At 42.1% G+C, this 24,980-nt stretch overlaps 1 protein-coding gene across 1 annotated transcript; it reads right to left on the bottom strand.

Annotated features, from left to right (window-relative positions):
- Window positions 1-562: 562 nt before the first annotated feature.
- On the bottom strand, window positions 563-24,774 carry LOC145500749 (uncharacterized). The gene is made up of 5 exons (XM_081480270.1): window positions 24,493-24,774; window positions 18,072-18,149; window positions 15,342-17,113; window positions 2,426-14,975; window positions 563-2,003 (listed from the first exon to the last, which is right to left on the bottom strand). Exons 1-5 carry the CDS (start codon window positions 24,769-24,771, stop codon window positions 1,899-1,901), a joined length of 14,784 nt encoding a protein of 4,927 aa, XP_081336396.1. The 5' UTR covers window positions 24,772-24,774; the 3' UTR covers window positions 563-1,898.
- Window positions 24,775-24,980: the final 206 nt, after the last annotated feature.

Below are 24,980 nucleotides of genomic sequence, written 5' to 3'. Positions count from 1 at the left end.
AAATTCCGAGAAAAGTACATTGCCAGCGATATTATGTCGGAAAGATTATTATCGGAATAGAGAAGTATATTCTCCCTTTTGGTGGAGGAAAGGTCCTGCATGCGACAAGTTAAAAGGAGGGTTTCATGGCTCGGGGCATGCGCAAGCTACAACGTTAATCATTCAAAATTATTGTTTATAAAACAATCGGAAGCGTGCTGATGACTGTGAAAGCGTAATTTGGTTTGCCTTTGATTGACCATACGTCTACACGAAGGCTAGCAGAATGACTGTTGCCCAAAATTTACAGGTGTCAACGGGTTTCCACAGAAAATGCCGAATAGAGAGTATTGAATATCGAATTTAATTTGGCCCGACGGATTTATTGTTGACCGGACACGCGAGTTGTCTCCTCGCATCTGATTGGTTTACAAACAAAGGGACTGAATAGGCTACATTACAGCTTAAATTTATGCGGTTCCTAGCACACTGATTGGTATATTACATAACACTAGCTTATTTACACAAAAGAGTTAAAATTTGAGCTCTGCTACTCCCTGCCAAAGTACAATGATACAATGGTAACGTGTATTTTAAGTTTATTGATTACATTCCTGAATGTTAAATCGCTTTCTGTGTTGAAAACATCTCGCTTCGCAACATCAGCTGAAAATAACCGCTACTAAAAATTACGCAGGGCTTCTCTTAAATTTGACTTCCATCTAACAAACTAGCAGTCTGTAATCGACAGTTGTAATAAACACTACTTCATAACTGTTCATTGTTCTTGTCGAAGACATCTCGTCTCGCAACATCAGTTAACAATAACTGCTATCTCTAAAAAAAGCGATTGACTACATGTTTTAATTTGACAACCGTAACCGAAACATTCAAGCACAAATGATATATGTTAATATTACCCGATTGTCAAATAAGAATTGGTCTCGCAACATTAGTCAACAAGAACCATTTCTAAAATTACGATAAATTGAAAAACGTGAACTTGATTACCGGACATCTATAATCTATAAGTGTAGCTTTAATTAATTGTTTAATATTAATCTGTTGATGAAAACTTCTCGTCTCGCACCACCAGTGAGCAACATGTGCTCTTTCTGAAATCACCTAGTTTGACTTTTCACTTAAATTAGACGGCAAAAAACATAATCCAAAGTACAGCTTTACTAAGCAGAACTTGAAAGCTGTAGAGCTCTATAGTCTGTCGTTGGAAACTTCTCGTCTCGCAACAACAGTCAGCGTTTGACTACAAACTTTAATTTCATTACTAAATCATGATCTTGACAACAATATCCTGCTTTTGAAAACTGTTATCATCCCGACACCTCGTATCGTAGAATCTGTGTGCAATACCTGCTCGTCCAAAATTAGCTTTAACGACAAAATTTCAATTTGATTACCTAATCTTATAATCTAAGTGGAACTAAATTCATTCCTTCTGTTGTTGAAAACATCTCGCTTCGCAATGTCAGCCGGTTCATATTAGTAATAAGCTTGATTGAATGAATTTGCCTAAAAAACGACATAACTTAAAGTACTGAAATCTCTCAACAACACTTCACAATCGATCACTACTCTGGCCAAAAAAGCTAGCATGAACTCATTAATTAAGTACTCTACTAGTCATAAAATTGAAAATAAAATAACAACTAGCTCTCTATAACTAAACATCGAATAGTGTTCAACACAATGCAACATCCAAGGAAACATGGCATTCTACGGGAAAATAAGTAAATTAACATCTACTACGTTCGTCGATCTTTACGCCTGGGAACTGAGACAACGACAGCTAAACTGTTTGTAAGTGTCTCCTTCGTTCTTACTACAATTGAATCAATTGGAAGTCGTCAGTTCTACTGGACGCCACACGTGGTGGTTTGGTATTGTCTAAATATTTTGCTTCAGGAGTAGCCGAAACGTGCTCTACCTTTCCGGGCTCTTGGTACGCTGGGCCTGCCACCTTTGGGAGCCGGGCTCCGAGAGACCTGCTTTGCCTCTTCCATCATCTGAAATGCAATAAGATCATGCTGACATTAGGTATTTTAAGAGTCAGTACCGTCAGTAGACGACATGGCCCTTTTGGATTACACGTGGAACCCGACATCCAGAAGTCCTGATTCGAGTCTGCCTATTGTCAGCAACACTCCTTGTCACTTCATGAACGGAAATCGCAACTGGGCGACGACCGACGGGTGTGGCCACTTCACTTGAGAGCAAGAGGTACGGTCAGTCTAATCGGTTCACTTTCTGTACACGTTTCTACAGCGAAAGGGAGCTCATAAAATGGCAAGAGCGAAACCTGCAATAATTACAGGAAAAAAAAACTAACTCTCACATGACTCTTTGTCAGATCTCCTGTTCTAAGTCATTGGTATTCTTCCTATCAAACAATAGAAAATGACAATCGAAATAAATCACATTTACTTACTTTAAGATGGTCCTGGTAAAAGCAGAGGACTTGGAAGGTATGCGCAATGGTCAGATTCTCTGGAAATGCAGCGCTGGTGAATTTGGACAACTCCATCTTGGAAGACTCCGACGATTTGAACATATCGATTGGCCAAAGTGAAGGTTCCAACATGCGTTCCACTAGACTGTCTCCAGGTTCAGGTCTCATCTCCTCTGAGGAAAGGTAGCGGAAAATGAAGCGTCGAAGAGCTGTTGTGATGGCATTCAGTGAAGAACGATCTGACTCGGCCTTACCAGAGACTATGAATGCTTTGGCCATCTCCTCTGCTATCTCTTTCGGTACAACACCACGATACACGTCGTGAACGCGTTTGGCAGCCGATTCAGCCAACATGTCTTCAAGAAACTCGTATAAGGCAACCACGTGTTTAAGTTGGATTGCACTATGGGGCTGAGGAAGAGACGCCTTTGGAAAGGGTCTTGATCCACAAAGCCACTTGTCTGTAAAATCTGTCAAGGGTTCCTCGGGTTTTCCAACCTGATGTCTTTTTATCAGGCAAAGAACGATTTCCATGTGCTCCAACAAATCTTGCACGCTCTCCAGGCTATGTTCGCTTTGACGAATCAAACCACTCCGAAAAACATCTGTAAGTGGTTGCTGAGGAATCAACTCTTGTAGCTCATCCAGAATTCCTCTACAAGAATGGAAGAGCTCCCGGGAGAAGATGAACTCCTGCAAGCCGTCCAACGTAGAGAGGAACGCTTTTCCTACTAAGAAACGGACGGACAGCTCTTTCTCTATTTTGTCGAGATCAAAAAGTACTTCTTTGCCATGGCCATATTCAGTGTTGCGCTGGGAATGCCTCAAGATAGCATCCGACCACTGGTACTGAATAATTTCTTTCTCTCGTGCCTCTTGTAAGTGGACCATCGGAATGGCACATTTTCCCTTATCTCTCTCTAAGAAGATCAATGCAGAACACTTCCCGGTCGCTGCAATACTAAGCACCTTCCGCAAGAAGTCATTCTGGATTTTCTGAAGAATGTCTAAAGCAGTACAGAGAAACACCCCTTGATCTCGTTTCTCCACAAGACAAAGTGAAATCGGCGAACTCTCGCTAAGATGTGGTACCTCCTGCTGAAGGCGTTCTTTCAAAACAGGATGCATATTCTCAAAGGCGATAGTGAAGCTCTCGAAGGCCTCGGTCAATCGCTTCCTCTCCTCCGGGGAGTTTGCTTTGCCTCGAATGACATCACCGATCTTCGTACTAGTGTCTTTACGACTAAGACGTCTGCTCAACAGCGAATCCACAATACGACTCCAGGAAACAAGGTGGGTCAGATTTGACACACGAGGTAGACTGTCGTTAAAATCAAGAAACAAGCCAAGCAGGGGATGGTTTTCTCTCGCTTTGTCTCCAGCCGCCATGTAGTACGCTCGTAAGCTGTTAAACGTGTTCGGAAGCGTCGTTCGCAACAATCGAGGAATGTACATGTTTCTCTGATTTGCGTCTGAAAATTGGGGGTTGTCGGTCTCTTCTATCTTTCTCTGGACGGCCAGAGAGAATTTGCTTGCAAAGTCCTCGGAACGTTCCAGCAGTCGTCTTGGATGAAATTCTTGAATTAAAGGACTAAGAGTTGCTGCAAACTTCTTTTCCCAAGATAATCTTGCATCTGGTGTATGACACAAATCTGCTGAAGTGAGGATGGAAGCACTTTGTTCCAAAGCACAGTGCAGGAAACGGATGATTTCCTCTTCTTTGGCATCTAGGAGACTACACAGCGCCGTCAAGTCGTTAGTAATCTGTCGGAAACAGTCTTCGGATGGAATGTTGTTCTTAAGATCGAGACCCATAAACTGGGAAAGAGAGTTGTCGTCGAACAGTTCCAGTGCAAAGCCCCCATAAAGTGCTGCGTGAACAAACAAGTGCAGAATACGGAATTCTGCAGGCTTTAGTTGCCGCACATGAATGGATGTGTCTACCGAGTTTGAAATAGAGACGTAACCTGTTGATGGCAAGATGGCGTTTCCGACTGTCGCTAGTTGAGAAAACGTTTGCTTAACTTTACACTCTGACCTACAACTTGGACAGGTTGCTTCCAGGTTGTCACCAACCATCACAAAGAACGTTCCACAGGAACAAAAGGAAGAAGTGGTTTTGGTAAATTGTTCGGCGTTGGCGTAGTGGTGTTGCTTGCATGTTTGTTGAAGACGTTCCCCTGACGCCAAGACATACGAATCCGTTGACGCCAATGGATTGGTGAAGTATGACATCAAAGCAAGCGTGGCCTTCTTTGTGCTTTTGAAACTTGAAGAAAGGATAATGCAGAGATGGAGAATCAATGTTGCTTTGTGTACATCTGCTGGTAATGACTCGGGTGAAACGCAAAGTCCTGGCGCTTTAAAATCTTTCCGGCCTGTGATTCGAAGAAGAAGCTCAATATAAGGCTTTTCCATGTTCTGCAGTTTCTCTGTAAAAGAAACTATTGCCTTGTCCTCACTATCCTTCAAGTTCCGTCTGGAACGAACGAGATAAAACGACTTGGTCAAGACGGCTGCCATGTCAATTCTTTGTTCCAATGAATTTGCCATAGAATGGATGACGTCTTCAAGAGGCTTAAGATTCTTTTTCTCCAGAAGAGTTGCTAACGCTGCTTGAGCTTGGGAATTCTCTGTGCGAGACTGAAAAGGATCGAAACTAAGTTTACCGACCAGGTCTGGATCTTGCCACTCTATGCTCTTCAAAGAGGGGAGTTTACAACTCCTTTGGCAAACATCACGGATTTCGTACATCGAGAGCTCTTTCTTCAGTTCCTTCAGGAAGTATATTTGCAACGCCGACACCCTGAATTGAAATGGCTCGATATTACTTGAGGAAAATGTGGCGTCTATCTCATTCATAAGCATAGAAAATTCTCCTTCTTCAACTAGGCACCGGCGTCTTTGCAAAATAAAGGTGGAAAATGATGCTAGAAAGGACTTCAGATATGCTGCTGCACAAAGAAGGTGAAACAGTCCATTTTCAACATCTTCGAAAGGCTCTGTCAAAGTTTGAAAAGCTTTGCGAAAGTTTAGTAGATATGGATCCTCGGAGCTCGATACAGTTGACAGGTCTATGTTCAAGAATGCAACTTCATTTATAAGGTCACAGCACACCACAGCAAATGGGGAGTCGAGCTCAACAACATCAGCAAGGCTTGACAAGGCATAACTTGTTTCCTGAAGACCGGGGTGTTCCTGGAGGGTGTCCAAGTTCTGTAAAAGCTTTTCAAAGACACCTGGAGAAAACTGTTCTTCGTCGAGAAAGATGCGGTGAACCAAAGGCCCAGCCAGGCGCATAAGCGTTTGCTTTCCACTGCAACATATTCTGGATAGTATCGAACCAAGGACTGGCGTGTCTGGATTCGCATCAATACACCGTCCATAGAAGAGCATAAGGAAGTCCTCCAGTCTGCCCTGTTGAACGCCTCGTTTCTCCAACTCGTCAGCGACACTGGTAATACTATCAAAAACGTCTTGGCAGTCAAGGTACCCTGCAGAAGCTCCCGCCTTTCCACGTTCACCCAGCATATAAACGGAATATTGCTCAAGAGATTCGGGTATAACCAGCAGGGTGACAAAATCGTAACAGACACGAAGGAAGTGAAACGCAGGGCTTTGGACGCCCATTCTACTGACTGTGGACAGGAAGAGACTCGTTATGCGCTGCCAACCATCGGGTCCATTCAAGCCATTTATCACATCATTCGTTGGAAATAACGCAGAACACAGTGTCTCTACAAGTTCTTCATCAAAGCTGACAGGTTTTTCTTCGCACGATACATCTGTCAGCTCCTCTTCGTCTATTCCCGCTTCTTCCACGTCTTCTTCTTTTCGTTCCATTTCTTCCTCAGGGTCGTTTTCGAGTTCTTCATTTCCATCCTGTCCCTTGAAGCTATTTTCTTCACTTTGGTCATGGTCCTTGTCAACATTCCCATCTTTTTCGAATTGATCTTCTCCATGGACACGGTTTGGATCTTTGCATTCATTGTCTGGCGGAATTTCATTTACAGCTTCCTTTTGTTCTGACTGTACAGCACCACCCATGACCTCCTCATTCACATTTCCATGGCTGTTAATTTCTCCATCACGTTGTTCTTTTAAAGAGTCATCGATGGGCGAAGAAACTCTTTCCAGTGTCAGTGTTTCATCTTCTTGCTGTTGCAGTTGCCCGGTATTTTCAGCCTGTGCTAAATCTCTTTGCTCGTTTGTTGACAGAACTGTGTTTACTTCTCCAACTAATTTTGCTTCGTTTACTATTTCCTCGGTGGCCTCATCGTCCTTTAACTCTACTTCTTTCTTTTCGTCTTCCTTGTCCATCATCCTTCCTTGCTCACATTGTTGAGGCCGCACATCATTTTCTGTGTTGGATAGTTGTACAGAGTCCTCGACAATAACTTCATTCGCGTAAGCTTCTTGGCAATCGTTCTTACCCCTCGAATTCACTTCTGCATCCTCTGGTTTGTCACAAATACCTCTCCATTCAGTTTCTTGGGTGTCTTCAGTTTCTTTGGGTCTCTTGTCCTGAAATAACATTTTTTCGAACACAGGCTGAAACGCAGAAGACAGGATACTAAAGTCCACATGTTGCACCTTGTGACACGTTTGATACACCTGAAGGGCAGCCAGATACGAAGATTCGTTCAACCAGAAAAGAGAATGTAAACAAGTTATGAGCCGAGCAGGATCACCATCGATTCGGAACTTTATGTCGTGTGCCATTGCCGACTTCATGAAATCAATTCTCTCAGCACGTGAGAAGTCGTCAGAAAAGTGAGCTGTTTTCATGTCAAGAAGATCGTCAACATAGCATCCAATGTTCCTCTGAAGGTATTCCATTTCAACCACCTGAGGAATTTTTTCTCTTATAATACTCGCGAATCTGTATAACTGTGCTTCTACGGCAACATCATGCAAGTCTTCATTTTCGTCCAGGTTCGTCTCGTTCAAAAGGAGCTGTCTTTGGTGTTCAGCGAACATAGGCTGTACTTGTTCCACCTTCTTGTAAAATACAGAAGCAAAAGGGAATTTCAGATGCAAGCGTCGCTCCGGAACAAAATACGATTCTGCTCCTTGGTGCTCTGGGATGTCATCAATGTTAAAAATCTCTTGATCCAGGACTAACTCTGACCAGACTTGTATTTCCTCCTTATCGGAAGGATCCTGAGTGAACAAGAACTGTGGCCATGCAGACTCGTTCTCCAAGAAGTAAACAATCTTCGCCAATGGTTGACGTATGAGATGACTGACATGATGCTGAATGGCTCCCACTAGATGAGAGGAATTAATTAAGGCTTGTCGGTCACAGGCCACCGAGAAATGCCAACTGCGAGTATCAAGTTGACGAGTGCTCTGGTGTTCCCTCCTTTTCAACCACCGTTTGACTATCTCCTTTAAACATTCGATGATCGTGAAGTTGGAAGACGACCTCAATAGCTGCTCTAGTTGGACAATGGCATCCACTGTAGGTTGGTGAATAGCTGGATATTTGATTCGAGTAAAGCACCAAAGAAACTGATTCGAAGCCACATCCTCAAATGAGAGCGCCTTGGTCTCCAGGAGGTCCATGATGCTAACATTCAAACAGTCAGTAATGGGCAAAAGAGGGTTTTCCAAAACATCGATTGTTGCTTGCTTCCAACCACTCTGGAAACTGAATTGCCAGCGCTGACTTTGAGCTTCGTTAACCTCACTTTCTCTCTGAACATGGACTACAATGCAAACATGCTTCATCTGCTTTTGGTTTTGTTCCATTGCATCTTTGATGTACTCCTGTCTCTGCTGCTCGATAATGGACTTTGCAAGAAGCATATGGGTGGCATCAAGCTCTGGCTTACACTGCAGTACCAAGAGTGAGTCACTGGAACTCCAGAAACGTTCCAATTGCTTGGTCAAGTGCTTTTCAGACTTGAAAGCACTGAGCTTTTCGGTCTGGCACTGAAGTAGCCCCTCAAGACATTGCAGTACGTTTACATGGATGTTACTGTGGGTCATTATAAGCAGTCGCATACCATTAGTTGCATCCTCACTTTGCTCTGGCTGAAACTGCAGATTTTCCAGGGACTGTTTAAGGTACTCCTTCAAACCTTTGTGTAGAGGCTTCTGAAAGTAGTTGTAGTTGAGTGTCTGGACTTCCTCAAAGCTCGTCTTGGCCAAAGAAGATTCTAAGCTCCTCACAACACCATCAGGGGATGCTGTTAACATGAGATCGTGCTTGCATTTTTCCAAAATGTCGTCTCCGGTAAGGTCTGCATCTTGACTGTTCTTGAGGACTAATGAGGGAAGGGTGTCATCACAGAATCCAACAAACATGTCTTCTTTGTGAAAGTGGGACTCGAAATCAGGAATTGTTGAGATGCCTGTCACCCAGGTATTCAGACTGCTGATGATGTTTCTCTGCTCTAGGTTAAGGACATCTGAAAAACGGAGCAGTTGCTTTTCGAATCGGTTGAGGAAGGGCGGATCTGTATAGTCAACTCTGCCTTGATCAATCAACACAACACATCGAAATCCATCATGGACCTGACACATAGGATTACTGAAGGCTCCAAGTGCGACCCGACAGTTCCTCTTTCCTCCAACAACCGTGTAGTTTTGATTTAGCATATCGTAAAGACTGCCATAGATGCTTTCAAGATCTCGAAGAATGAGAACACAGTCTCTCTCCATGCACAGGATGATGCGGCTCAGCATTCGGTAATTGTACTCCTCAGAGAGATCTTCTTCAAACCGACTTCCAAAGATGGTGATTTTCTCTTTGTCCAGACTTTGCAGCATTTGATCAAGGATACCAATAGCAGAATCGCCATTCGTGATTATCATGAGATGCCGCGCTAGCTTATCCTGTAGATTGTCACAGATGAGCTCTGTGACTGGAAAACGGTACGTCTTCTCCATCAAATCCAGCGAGTGGAGTCCTTCTTGAAACAAAGTTTGAAAATTGTTTACATCGTCGGGTACGCCACCAAAATTCCTCTGCAGCGCACGTTGGATTCCTTTGGTTTTCTCTTCAGAAAACAAATTGTGCGAAGTGCTCTGGTTCGTGTCTGTGCTAAGGCATTTGATTAGGCTGTAATAATCACGCAGTCCATGAAAATTTGCATACCTCTGATGCTCTTGGTACTCCTGGTATGCTGTGGCAAGACAACGGAGCTGGTTGTCATCTGGGTAGGCAACTTGACGAAACTGGCGCCTTGAGCGTGTACAGGATACTCCAGGACCAGCTTTGTGACTTCCAGCCTCGCGCAAGGATTTCCCAGTTTCAAACAAATCATCCACATCTGGTTCAGGCCGGGACAGATGGATTGCACGGTTCATTTTTGCAGCATCCAAAGCCCAATTGGAAATGCCCACAACAGCAACATCAGGAAATACACCATCACCTGGCTCCAGCAGACTGTGCAATACTTTGAGAGGGTTGTACTTTGACACCTCAGCGAGACCAATCTCATCAAGAAGAACAACTGGAAGAACATCACCGCTTTTGTTATGCTCCTTGTATTTCCTTGCCTTGTTAAACACCTTGAGAATTCCATCAGATGTTGATGACTCCGATCCCTGGTGAGAAACAACATAGAGTTGTGGCAGTGTCTTGAGAAAAGGATCCTTGGCATCCTTTCCCCTCAAATTACTCCTGATGATTTGCATGGACAAAGACTTGCTGCAACCAGGCTTGCCAACAACAAAAACGGGAATTCGGGTTAGGATACAAACTAACATGACGAACACATTCTCACGAAGTGCAGCATTTTTGGCAGTTCCTTCTGGCAATTCCATTCGTTCCAGGTAATCCTCCTGGTCAGCTCTTACAATAGCTTCAAAGCTTGATTCTTGGAATACATGATTGTTGTGTTTTCTAAAGCACATAGAAACACACTTCCGATATCCCTGCCTGGCCTCTGCTGCGGGAAGACGTGATTGGTAGCAGTGCGCCAAGGCAAGTACAAATGATCTGATTGAGTGAGAAAAGCGACGGGCAGCTGTGTGGTAAATGCGACTATCGTTCAGCTTCGATAATGGCAAATCACCTCGTTGTTTCAGGGTTTCCTTGAACCATTTGACAAGGACAATACATCGGTAAGCATCTCGTAAACTGACACAATAAGGGCTTTTGTCAACTTCTCGGACATACTCTTGAGAAGTACAAAGAAGATCAACCAGTAAGTTGTTAGGATTTCCAGTGATTCCCTCGACCATGCGGCCAATGTATACACGTTCATCTTCCTTACTGAGCGAACCATAGTCCCAAACAAAGTCGATCATTGTTTCTGGCAGTGGATGAACACGGTACACCAGCTTTGAGTATTCATCTGTAATCGTCTTTCCACTTAGACCAGCTGTTGAAATGTTTCCAGAAGGGCGGAGACGGTATGGATTACAGGCAGCGATAAACACTAAGTTTGGTGGCAGCGGTTTCCCTTTGATGGTACGGTGGCAAATCATCTCATTGACTGTTCCGAGGTATTCGCAAGTGTTAATTTCATCAAGGAACACCCACACGTCCTTGCCACTCTTTGCTTCTACTTCCCTTTTGCTCACAAAAGTGACCAGCTCTTCCTCAGTTATTCCTGCATGGAAGTTGAACACGTGAAATGGGACATCACACGTCCTGGCAAGGTACCTAACAAGGCTCGTCTTACCACAGCCGGTTTCCCCCATAACAATGACCGGAATGCCTGCATTTATGCGTTGAATGATTAACACCATTTTGAGAATGTTGTCTGGCGTAAGAGCATAATCTAAGGCCTGCAAGCTGTCATCATTTCCTCTTGGAGTTGTTCGAACAATTCGATCAAGTCTCTCCTGAAGTTGTTTGTGATTCATCTTTGTGAAGTCCTCCATACCTTTACCTCTCATGGCTTGCCTCTTGAATAATTCTTGAACATTTGAAGGCACCAGTGACAAATCACGATACAAAGCGGAAATAGTTAGTGCTTCTAGACTGTGAAAGACAATAACGAGATGGTTGTTGTCAGCCCATTGAATCATTCCTTCTACCCGTTCAACCATTTTACCCGCGGCGTTCTTTGAAGCCCACTGAATCTCTTTCAGTACTTCTGTAGCTTGGTCTCTAGAGATTGCTTCTGACTGGACATTCTTGCACGTTACAACAGAGCGTGATGCAAACTCTCTTGACACCTCTAACAGGGCTTTGAACAAGCAGTTTCGAACATCGTGTGACGGGCCAAGCACAACCTTCAAATTATGTGGTTTAAAGTAAGGACTTGCTGAAAATTGCAAAAGCTGATCAGCAAACACTTTGATGAAACTCTCCACTATGTTATATGACAGGTCACCACTTGATGCAAAATGCTTTGATAGCAGTGCTTTACAGCGCTCAGGAGAGAGGGGCTTCAATTCGTCCAGATTCAGGTCCTTGCTTTCCAACAAACCAGAGTCATAAGCATGGAGATATTGACAAACCACCTGAATAGGGCTCAAAGGTTCTTGGCTCACAACAAGGTCGTTATACCCATCCAGCTTGATGTGCACAGGAGAAAAGCACTTCGTAACAGGCAGTGAATCTTGTAACCATTGCCTCAGTGTGTTTGCAATTTCGATGTAGACATGTTTGGTTGGAAGGTGAAAAAGTTCTGTTCCAGAGGACACCATGCCAACAACAACAAGCTCAAAGATCAATGTGTCAAGAACTAAGGGATCATCCACTTCGCCAACATCAAAATGAACGCACTCATTGGGGCCAACCGTCAAACCTGACAACCTTTTCACTAGATGTTTACGCGACAAAGGCCCACTGATTGGAATGGTCACAGTTTTCTTTTTCCGGGATGCAGCATGTTCGTAAATGGCCTCCGTTTTTCCCACCCCAGGAAGATCGGATGTGACCATGAAAACTTCGGGGAAGACTTTCTTGAATGTGCCACGCAGTTGAACCTCGGTCATGCCAAGAACGTTATGTACTGCTGTAGAAAATTGATCAGCAATATGATGATGAACTCCTCCACAGCAAACTATACTCAACAGGTAGGGATCTTTAACTCTCTCTTGATATGCTCTGATGGCTGCAACAAGCTCAAACTGCATGTCGTTTGATAGGTTCTCCACGTTGGCTAAGCAGTGCAACTTGACGGCAGTCGCATGCTTGTGTGCTTCAAATGTGCGTTTCAGAAGTCGCTCAACCTCTTCCCAACTGGTCTCTGAATGACAGAACAGAACTTGGCTTGGCTGCGGATAAGAACCTGTTGTACTCTCGAACAGAGACATGACCACATGAGCGGTCTGTTTACTACCATGCTCAAGGACAGCTACAAATAGTTCGCCTGGTTTAACAGCTTTTTGCAAATCATGTTGTGGCACGTTGTGCAATTTTGTGGTTTGTGGACGTTTGGCAAATATTTTATCGAGAAACTTTCCAATGGCGCGGAGATCACTCTCGAATCCTTGGTTTTCCTTAGGTGCTTTGTACTGGCAATGAAAACTATCCAGGTCCTCGAGTTGTATACTTGGATCAACAAAGCGAAGTAGGTTATGGACAACCGTTTTCAATGACTGTCCTTTCGTATGAGGCAGGGATCTCGAAAAATACTTCTTTATCATCCAAAGCTGATCTGGATGAAAAAAATTTAAGAAATAGTGTTGCTGTTGCAAACGACTCAATAACGTCTCCCACTGCTTGAGTGTCGAGTCTAATGACTTTGTCTGAGATTCAATCTCTTCTAAGGAGGGAAGCTTGGCCCAAAATTTCTTAAAGCTTGGATGGCCGGATTCTCGCAGCAAGGTCACCATACTGAGGATGTCTGTAATCATCTCGACTTGTTTTGTAAATGCAGACAAGGCAAGGTTGACAGAAGAGCTCGCCACTTTGCCACCTTCTGGTTGCTTCATCTTTTCTTGCTTCTTGTCCGTGTTCATAATAAGGAGAGCTCGGCTTCGTAGGTCATGAAGCTCCGCCATGCTGTAGCTCGTCTCTTTTGCAGCACCTTCGTGGCGACGATAGCTGAGTTGAACGTCACATGACCCATCAGAGTTGGTCTTTATAAGGTAGCAGCCTTTCTGCAGGGCGTTGTTGATGATTTCTTTCGTCATTTCGCCTCGGTTGGCAACATTCATGTACAGTCCTCGCAAACTGTGGACATTACAACTGCACTCCTTGATTTTCGCCGCCATTTCTGGTTTCTTTTCAAGCTTGCTGTAGTAGAACTTGAGGCTTTCCAAGAACATCATGGGATCTTTGGGCGTTTCTCGTAAGACATTTCGCAGGAATCCATGGACATCAATCAAATCAGAGACCGTCGCTTCAGAAACAAATTGATCAGAATGTTCTTCTACAGCATCGATTAATATCCGTATGTCTTCATTTGCAGTTTCTTTCATGAACGAAATCAATTCACTAGACTCTTGAAGTGTTTCCATGATAGTTTTCAAAGTGTCATCAAGCTCGGAGTCGATCATGGCCACACTCTTACTTTCAACAATTTCTGATAGGCTTCTTATGGTGAGACCACCTGAGAGACCGGACGAAATGACGTCTTGTAGCTCCTTAGTTACCGCTGAATTATCAGCATCCTTAAATCCGAGGGCTGAGAAAATTAACATAAGCTGCCGAACTTTAGCAAAAACAAGAGGGAAGTGCAGGTAGTTGATCAGCATCACTTTTTTTCGCTTAGGAACCAGACGATCACAGAAGGAACTGATCACTTTAAGCTCTCTAAGGAGATCGTCTTTATCAGTAATTCCAGAAAAGAGCGTGTCCACTTCTTCAATGCTTGGATCGGCACTGCTATCAACCAGACAGATGCATGCTTCTTTGAACTGCTGCAATCCTTCGCTTTCAAGAAGGCGTAGCACCTCATCAGCTTTGGATTCAGGAAGGTCGTCTGCAGAACCAGCTAACTCCTCTACTTCTGTTTCACTTGATGTAAACACGTTTCTCAAACACATACGTGCGACGTTGCGGAAAATGACACATTCGCTCAACCTGGTTGTTGTACCTTCACAATCAGTCAAACTGCCCAGTGTTCCCCAGTAGTTCACATCAAGAACATCTGTAAGATTTGCGTTGTTCTTTCCTCTCTTCCTTTTGTTGACTTCGCGGATTAGAGACTCAGTATCCGAGACCACAACAATACCCTTGGACACCTCCTGGAGGAAACGGATTGTGTGCTCCAGTTTAGAGAACTGCTCATCAAAGGTCTGTGCACTTGTACGGGCCGAAGACAGCTGTGCTATCCATTCATCTACATTGACTTGATCGATTTTTGACTCATCAGATGAAAACAAGGCACAATATATGGCCAACAGATTGACCTCCTCGTCCTTCAGGTTTAGGTAGAAGTCCACACGCAAGTCCTGTCTTTGTTGAGGTTGGATTAACCACTGTAAGGCTTCCATGACCGTCTTGACGCTAGAATGTTCTAGAAGTTTGCTCTTTGGGTGAAGTGCAGTTAACAAGGGTAACCAAACTTCACTGTGGGACGACATCACTTTGAAAATCTCTTCATAAGCCTTTCCTCCCTCAGCTGGCATCTGGATTAAATCGAGAGTGGACCAGAGAAGTTCCTCCTTTGCCCTAATTGAAAGATTAGATAAACAAAGTGTTAAGGACTTTCTAGGGCACTAAAGAAATATTTGCTCTTACGACAAAAACAGCGTCAAAATTGTCTGGATCTCGATAAAACGTACAATCATGAAGTTACGAGCGTACAATGTCTAATCACAAAGTTTTATTTTGAATGATGACTACTTGAAAGAAGTGAAGTGCACAGGCACATTACTGCAATAAAAGCATTACCAAAAACAATAACGTTAGATAGCTGAACAAAATTGATAGCCTTAACCAAAATAACAGGTCACAACATGACAACTCCATTAAGATGGGCAATGTAAATATATTTCACATCCTAACAGATTACACATCCCATCATGTTAAACTTACCCGTCCAATGTTTGCTTTCGTAATTCCTTCTTTGGTTCCTTTGAGGCATCATAGCCAAGCAAGTGGACCATTTTCCTGTATTTCGATCGACGATCTCCAGTGCCACTTTCTTGTTTTATCGCGCTTCTGAGGAGCATTGTAAGGCGTTGCTGAATTGCTGGGGTATGATTCTGCGAATCTTCCAATGCATTCTTGATCGATTCAAACTTTGCCTTTAATACCAAACCTTCTACTTCCTTATCCATATCTTGGCAAAGTGCTTTGTCCATTTTCAGCGCGTCTGTTGAACATAGGTACTCGCAGGCCTCCACAACATCGAGGATCTGTTCTTTTGGTTTCTTTCCAACGCGGAAGTAATTTGCCTTCAACCAGTTAAAGCAAATCATTTGTCTGTCTTCTTTAGAGATCCTGGCGTTCCAGTACGTGCAAAACGCTTTTGACCTTAACAGAACTGGAATGATGGAGACCATTTCCTTAGACTTGTGTGTCATGATAGCTAAAACAAAATGATAAAACTGATCTTCTGATTGCAAGCGGGCATCTCGAGCAATGGCTGTCAAACTGTCGAGAGTTGCCTGGGGCCAGTTGGTCTCTGACGAAATTTGCTCAGTCAACGCCTCACAGAAATGACGGGCCAGTTTTTCAGTCAAATTCTTTGGTACCTGACTCCAAAAAGATGGTTGAAGAAGATCTGGCTTTCTTGCGCGACGGCGTGAAATGAACTTGCAGTAAACACCTACAAATTCATCCACAAGGTTCTGCAACATGTTAGGATGACGGGATATCTCGTGGTAGAGATTCCAAAGGCACTGGACACTCGGAGAAAGATGTATTACATAACAAGAAAATCTTCTAGAGCTGTCTACGTCTTTCAGTCTTGTGAGGCAGTCTAACACAATAGGCACCTGTTTGTCGAATTGCTGTTCAGTGTACGACCGTGATGAAAGCTTGTCTGCCACCTGAATTACATAGTTCACATCCAGAAGACTACAGAAGACTTTGATGAACATCAGACTTCCTGAAGAAGAGCCAGCTCTAAAAAGATCTTCTGCAACAATCTTGATGAACTTAATACTGCTCTGAGGCAGTGCCTTGTGGGAGCAACACCCAAAGGATGACAGAAGCTGGTCAGCAGCCCTCTTTCCTAACAGGTCACACGTACTCCAAGCTGACCAGGAACGCACGCGATTGACAAACTGACCAAGAAGAGCACATATGTACACCCTTTGAAAGGGAGTAGTGGAGGTTTTGATTAGTATTTCACTAACCCAATGAATAAAGAACTTCACGTCTGCCTCTGCATAGCTTGGGTGACCAAAGCCCAAGTGTTCACACTCCATGAGCATCTCCCTAAGATCACCACCTTTACCTAGGGTGTCATACAACAGCTCGACAAAGAACATCTGTCCAAGGAAAATCGTTTTCGTCAGGTTGCGCTCATTTGGGGTATGAAAAATGTCATACTGATGCATTCCGTAATTCAATTTGCGAGAAGATGTCTCTTTCACAGTTTTGTCATCTTTTCCGCCAGTAAACTTTTTAACAAACCACGACCATGATAGTCCTTCTTTGTATTTTATCACATACCGATAGCGAAAGGTTTCTTCATCATAAGCGTGTATGAATAATGGTGGGGACATCCAGTGATTTGTGCTCTCGGGACAACACTCAAGGTTTAGTGTCACACGACCATTTAACATTTGCTTCTCCGTGAGAATCTTGACTGACTCAACTGTTTCGTCCACATAAAGGTGAAAAACATACCTAAGAAACTAAAGAAATGACTTCTTTGAGAAAAAGCATGTTAAATTTGCAAGAACACTGTACTGCTGGTACGGCACGCCTATTGAAGCAAAATTTGAAATACATGCATACATGCCATTCAATTCGATGCTCATTCATCGCAAGGGTTCATTAAATTCAGTGCCAACTCAATTCAGTGACTAATTCATTTGAAAACATTCAATTCGTGTTAAATGTACTGCAGAACCTTTGGAACCCACAGAACATATATTTTACTATATTACTGTTTCAAACATAATAGGTTGTAAATGTCTATTTACAGAAGAAAAAAATTAATGTTGATGATTTTGTATGACGGGTCACTTGACTTACCTATATACATGTAAAACTAAGCAAGAAAAAAAACAAAAAGCAAAAATATCACTTAAAAATCCTGATGGAGGGTATTTGTACCTCTATATTCATCAAGTAATATATCAAACACGAAAGACCGTGTTTGACCACATTTCCAAACACCGAGGAGAGAGATGAAAATATGACGTGCAGTGGAGTACTTTTGACGAACTTCGAGGTGTTTGAAAATGTGGTCAAACACTGTCTTGAGTGTTTGGTATAAGTAGCAATATCCAAGTTTACAATTCAGAAGGGCATCATGACCATCAAGTGGGTTACAATTTTTCGTCACATGATACGTCGCATGCTGGGTTGCGTACTAAATTAGGGTGCTGCAACAGTATTTGGAGGTTCCACAAGCAGTATGAAGGAAAAATTGAAAATAAGAAGCTTAGACAACATGGTATTCCAAATTGATTACCCAAAAGGAAAGGTTTTAAAAGGAAATTAACGAAGGTAAACTGGAATTTTCAGAGGGGTGGGGAATCAACCTGAAAACCTCTAGTGGAAAAGTAATTGGAAATTTCCTGCAACATAACATATCTGCATGTCCAGCCAATATATTACATATTTGTGAACTCATAACCCAAGTACCTGTTCTGGATTTTTTGTGGGTTCCTCTGGGTCACAGTTTTCTTCTTCCTCTGTGTCACTCAGTGGAGGTCTGTCATTCTGCATACAATCAAAAGCAAAAACCATGAAGACACTGTGATTGGGCAAGAAACTTGAAAGTTCTGATTTCATTAGCAGACATCAAGTCATGCAAAAGTTAAAAAAAAGTAAATTAAAGATTAAAAATCTGGTAGAAAGAATTTATAGCTTGATCTCAATTTGCTCTAAATGAAACACTGCAAAAAAGGGAATTTAAAGAATTTATTGAACCCAAGATGGCAGTGAAACAAATTCTCCCAAATTAGCACCATACTAAATGCACACAGGAATGGAACGAGAATTTGCAAATTGGTGAAAGGGTTTAAGAGGGAACCCACCAAAAGTTTGCGTAACAAAGGCACAAATACTTTGTACTGAGACTGTTTACATCTGATGCAAACTTCTCTGTCACTGTTTTAAATATCTTCTCAAAAGAAATCATTTCTAACAACACCAAATGTCGAACACAGATGTTGAAGTTCATATGAGACACTTAAAAGTACAGGTGAAATAAAACTGATAATGAAATTTTATCTGTGTTTGAACAATTTCACTGAACTTTGAACTTTCTTTTCTCCAGTTCCCGTGGGAAATTGTTTACGGTATTATTTCAGGCACATATTTATATCTTTAGCTTTTAGAACATGCAAAAAAGACTGTTATATACTCAAAATTATTCTGGTACAAGGTTTTTGAAATTGCTCGATTTCCTATTGGATTTTGCCTTAAAAGGGTATAATTTATGTTAAGTTCTGTATCAGCCTAATACCAAGTTTACTTAACAACATTCACGAGTGGAAATGGACTGTAATAAAGAGAGGATTTCAGGCAGCCTGATATACTTTATGTAAGGAAATAACTTGTATAAGCAATGTTTCTTGGGACTCTTTTTTTAGGGAAACACTAAATATCATTGTCATCTTGTAAAAAGAAAGCACTGCTCTATATCTTAAAACTTAAAGCATTGATGCAACAGGTTTAGAAAGCGTCATACAATATTAATTATACTACAGGAATTTTGAAGTCATGAGAGTATTGATGATTTTGCAAGAAAAAGCAATACACTTGGGTGTCTTGTTGGTTTACACTACACATGACTCGCTTGTATGTCCATAAGAGCTCAGACACAAGACAATAAATGCACTGCAACTTCAGGAACCCAACAGCAATCTGTAGTATTGGCAGATTCAACAGATGCACACAGTTGGGTGCTCAAGTGACAAAAACATCACTTTCTGTATACTATGTAATTGTCCTCAATCTAGCAATGAACTTTCACCCCCATGCCTACGTGTACAGTGCCCAATGTATACCATAAGCACAATCATAATCAATGGTCGCATGTTGGTGAACTAGTTGCACTACATCCAAAGTTCTTAGGTGGAAAGTCCTTGGCTGCAGAGTCATGAGTTTAAATTGGCTGTGGCAACAGCATACTTGTTGATGTTGTTAACACAAGCTGACTTCAACTGAGATGCCAAGGTGCTGTAGGGAATTTGTGTGCATGGTGCGGGGTTTAGGACTGTCAGGTGAGGGCATCGCATTAGTTGGGTCAGGGTATCTCAAAGGGTACCACTCTTTTCATCACATACAAGGCATGGCACAGTGTAGGAGGTGGCACATTCTCTTAATACTAGGATGAATTGACAGCTAAGCACCTGATGATACCAGCTGCAGGTAGATCTTCTGATGATTGGCTGGAAAGGGAGTTTAGAAACTTCTGGAGAGAAGTACATGTGTGGCAGGACACATCACTGATAGCAGTATCATTATCCAGGGGAAAAAGGTGGCACTGTACAACCATTTGAAGATGGTGCTCTTAAAGGTGGTCTAGTTTCATTTGAAGGGTGGTAAGACCACAAAGTATAGAGCATGGTACCACAATCAATCAGTCAGTGAGGGGATGTGGGGGCACTAGAGTGGAAGTTGATGTTAGACAGCAAGCAGGTTATTCGTGGATACAGAGCTGGCACTAAGATCTAGTACTTTCCACATGCCTTTCATGCTTATAGTTACCTTTTTCGATGGTCGGGCACCAACCTTGTCTTAAGTGTGGGCAGATGTGGCATAAATTACAATATTTAGAGAGGAGGCCACATCAGTCATAATAATTTTTCATGTGGATCCTCTATCCTGATCAAATTGGAGATGTTGGTTTTTGTGGAGAGAGGAAAACTGGTAAACCCAGAGAAAAACCCTTGGAACAAAAACAAACTCATCAACATATGGCACCTGGCAGAATCGAACCCAGGCCACCTTTGTGGGAGATGAGCACTCTCACCACTACGTCATCACTGCTCCTTGTAGTTTGGCACACTCATTTTGGATGCTAAGCAATGCAGGTCTGCTAGTGAATGGCATTGTCTACAATTTCCTGAACAGAGACACTATGTACGACTGAATTCTCAGTTTCCTGGCACTGGTTGTGGTGTTTTCAGGTAAGATGTTCTCTGCAGGGTCAACTTTGACAGCATCCAAAAAGAAAGCCAGACTGAGGTGAGAGGCCTCTGCGGGAGTGGGGAGGTGATGGGTTGGGTCTTACTGTCTAATAGGACGAGTGGTGGGATCCTCGGCTGTGGTGAGATGTTTGGCAGGGCTGTTCATGGCATTGGACTATCTTCAGCTCAGTAGTGTTGTTGGCTACACAGATCCCACTGAAGGTACTGCTACTGCTCACGCAATATGGGGCTGACGCTCCAGCTGTGAGAATTTAAAGCATTTGTTGGATGGTGTGTCTGTACTGGCCTCTCTTGTAAGGGTGCAGTCTGGGCCTAAGTCAAGGGTTACTTCCATTTTGAGATACTCACCCAGAGGGACAACAGTGGCAGGAGTGGACAAGCGAAGTACGCAAGATTGGGTGCGACAAATTGCTTGGGCATGGGGGTTGGCAATTGTCCCTGCACTCTAAGTGATGACTCTGATCTGAAGACTTGCCCCTTGGCTAGGCAGCCAATTTGTAATTGATGATCATAAACAAGGCTGCTGCCTAATGGGCTCCCGCTCACCTGAGGCACCTAAGTTACAAGTGCAGGTGACTAAAGTTTTGTTCAAGGAGCCCGAGTGGGTGCCTAAACATGAAGTTTTCATTCTCATCTAATCTTTCAGATGACTTCAATCTTCCCATGAAATAGGTCAAAAAATCATTCACACAATAAATTAAATGGAAAACAACAGCTACTCTAGATCTAGTCCTGTTTTGCTTTTATCACGAGAAATATGGGCCAAAACATGGCAACAAAGTCTCTCTCCGCTCACAGGCTTCCAAAGCTGAAAATTTGACTCTACATACATGGTGTATGGGACAGCTTGTGTATATAGGGAGTTGTATGGGAAAGTCACCAATTGTAAAAAAAATTGTGTAAAAAACCATCTAATTTAAAATAAAGTTTTTCTACCTCAAATGTGTCACATACTTGTCTCGTGCCGATTTTCAAGCCAATCTGATGCTGTTTAGTGAAGTTATTCGAAACACAATAAACGATAAACCAAACGTATGAAAATCGGTAAAGCATGAATTTTGTACGAACCAGATCTGCTATAAAAAAAAATATAAAATAAAAATAACATAAAGTAAAATCAGACATACATGGTAAACGTTTTAAAAAAATCTATTGAGCCGTTTTTAAGATGTTCAAAAAATCGCTTAAAATCGAAAATTGTTCTCAATTTATCATGGAAGTGATGTTGAGAAAAAGTCTCATTCTTGAGATCAAGAAAACACAAACCAACAAAACTTTCATGGTTTCAAAACAAAACTTCAAGACACATTTTGGTGCCTTTTGGAGATATTTCATTAAAATAGCATTGTTCTTTCAGTCCATTTAATTTCATTAAACAAAAAGCATGGTTTGAAATGTTTTTGCGATTTAGTTGAAATCAAACATACAGAATATATTCCTTTATTCTTACATATATGAAAAATGCTTGGTATGGTCCAGAAAAAAGTGTATTGAACCACCACTTTGCGATACCTGAATGTAAAAAAAATTTCAGTAAAAGAAAATCGTTGCTCAAATTATAACGACAAAAGGGAAATGAACCTTTTCCTCAAGCAAAGAAGAAGATAACATTGATCTATGAAACTTACTCTGTTGAAGCCATGAACAAGCAAATTTACATTTTGTACCTTTCAAGAATGACATTCAGCCCCCTTCAAGTCAAAAATTAGTTGGAAAAAAATAACTGCCAATTATAAGTGGTAAAAAGTACAACATCATCCCAGTGTGTAAAAATTTCTATCTTCATCTGAAGTTCAGGTTTTGCAGTTTGTTAAAAATTGTTCAGTGTACACAATTTCATCCAGGCCAACTTGGAGAAGTGTTCATGAAATTTATTGCACAACTGACCTTCATGGTTTGATGCTAGCACAGCTGACATGCAATCTCAGAACAACTTCAACAGAGCAGCTTTAATCCCTACAGAAAGGTCCTTACAGAAGCTTCAAATTGAACAGACCAGGTAAACAAACACTTTTCCAGCTCTTATCTGATGTGGATATTTTAGCAGCACTCAAAGCACTCAAACTTTCTCAAAGATTAATTTCTTCTCTCCTACTTGCAGGACGGCATGTGCTATGTCCTACATGATTTTAGTCAACCAATATTGTATTGCTGGGTTAACGATTTTGGCGGGAAGATTCCCATGACAAGTTTGCTATTTGTGTGGCCTGCTGGAAAATCTTCACCAAAGAGATTTCCTGGATGCTGTCACAAAGAAAATGTTCAAGGCCAAGTGAGCATAACAGCCAATTTTCAGAGTTTACCATCAGAAGATCATCGCTGAATGATGGTCACTGGAATCCTGACAGGTAATCCTATCTAAGGACTTCTGATTACATGTAAAATCATGTAGAAATGTCAAAACAAAGAAGCCACCCAGTACACACCCAAGAGTCAACAAAAATCTTCTATACAGCATGTTCAAGCACTTGGCTAGTCATCCCCATTCAAGGCTCCAGTTCGTCCAGACGCGATCGGCATGGCTATAGATAAGCTAACGTGTTGGATTTCGTCTTCACGGCTCATTTTTGATATGCCAAACTTTAAGAATGAGTCTCTATAAATATTAGCAGAGCTCCAGCGGCCCAAAGGGCTGCCAGGCAGAGCCCCATAACTATAGGAAGAGAACCACATGCATGCATAGAAATAGAAAACCATGCAACTCTTTTTTCATGGTCAATATAGCTAGTGGCATGGATCACGGGCATGTGCGCCCAATAACAACAACGACATCACGCAACATGGTGGCCATACTCCAGCTAATAGGATGACAGAGGCATGCAGCCTTGGTTTACAACATACATATTTGATATTGGACATCCATGTTATGGCTAATTGAAACCTCTCAAAACAAGATATCTGCTGACCAATATCATGTGACCATATCGTGACTTCAGGTTTAGAGCTTGTCAAGGTAACTATATTTTTTTTTAAGTTTACCACTGGCCAATTACTGGTTTTCGATTGGATCATGGGCTCATGTCAGGTTAACTTGATGTAATCAGCTGGGCCAGGTTGTTCGGAAGCTGATTTACACTAACCTAGGATTAAAAGTTACCAAAGTATTTCTTTTGTATGTTTTTTTCACTGCTTATGTTTTGCATTGTATGAGAGAAAGCCAAACAAAATAAACAGAAAACGTAATTGCAAAGATAAAAAAAAAAAAAAATCAAAATTCTTGCATCTCCTGGGTTACCTAGCTTAATCAAGCTTTCAACAACCCAGCTCAGGAGCTCCACTTTTACGCTTGGCTAAATTTATATATCAAAATTATAACTAGATATGGCTCAAGATCACTCACTCACTCACTCACTCAGTTTTAGAGTGGCAGTTGCTTCCATGGTTAACCATGAAGTAGTTCATTTCAAGAACAGGTTTAACACACCCTTGCTGGGATTTGTGTTTTGGCCACAAGAATGTTCAAGTTCTTGGCAGGAATGTCTATGCAAGAACTTTTTCTCGGCAAGTATTTAGTTCTCACCAGGAATACTACCAAGATTTTGCTTCCTGGCAGGATTCTCGCCGGGATCGTGGAGGAGATTTTTTCTTGGCGGGATCCTGGCAAGAACAGTTTTCTGGGCAGGATTCTTGCTGAGATGTGCAGCAGGAAATTTTTCTGGGAAGGATCCCACTGCAAAAACTGGCCTCCTCAGTGGGATCCCGGCAGGATCCCAGCGTATGCCAGGATTCTTGGCGGGATCCCGCCAAGATTGCACTATCTATTTTACAAGGGTCCACAAACACTTTACAAAGAATTGAATAAACAAAGCCCAGACAGGATATTTTTCTATTGAAGATTTGGTCATCATAAAACTACCAGTACACAACTGGTAACCAGGATGTACAATGTTTAATTATATAAATACCTTCACTGAAGGATCACATTGCTCTGCAGTAGCATGACCTCTGCTTGACACCAGGTCATTTTGACCATGGGCCCCTGGACATCTGGTAAGGAAATCTTCCATCATATCATGTGCATGTTTTGGCCAATCTGTTGGCTGGTTTCTACCATGATTGTGGGGGTCTGAAGTATTGCCATGATCGCCTGTTCTCAGAGGATCACCAAAGCCAAGATTGGTCCTCCCATTCTCACTCAAACAACTGCCAGAGTTAGCTTGATGCTTTGTTTCTTCTGTAGACATGTTCTGAGGATTAAAAGCATGAATGAAACTCAGATTAATAAAACAGATCACCACGTTATATATATTTAGGAAATAGCCCAAAGAAAATTTGCATGCTGATAAATGGTTAAAAATTGTTTTAATATATAACTCTGTAAAAAAAAACTAGCAATGAGCTATTGATGTAATGATGGCATGAGCAAAGAGAATTTACATTCCGATGACCATAG

The sequence above is a fragment of the Orbicella franksi genome, chromosome 10 (assembly GCF_964199315.1).
Source record: "Orbicella franksi chromosome 10, jaOrbFran1.1, whole genome shotgun sequence".
Classification (NCBI taxonomy): domain Eukaryota; kingdom Metazoa; phylum Cnidaria; class Anthozoa; order Scleractinia; family Merulinidae; genus Orbicella; species Orbicella franksi.
This window is presented reverse-complemented; position numbering and strand designations above follow the sequence as displayed.

Bases quoted from the DNA above. Each gene is read 5' to 3' on its own strand.
- LOC145500749 (XM_081480270.1), bottom strand. From the start codon at position 24,771: ATGTCTACAGAAGAAACAAAGCATCAAGCTAACTCTGGCAGTTGTTTG. The intron at 14,976-15,341 runs GTAAGTTTAACA...TCTTTCAATTAG, and splicing joins CGAAAGCAAACATTGGACGG to GGCAAAGGAGGAACTTCTCT. The intron at 2,004-2,425 runs GTAAGTAAATGT...ATTGCATTTCAG, and splicing joins TTTACCAGGACCATCTTAAA to ATGATGGAAGAGGCAAAGCA.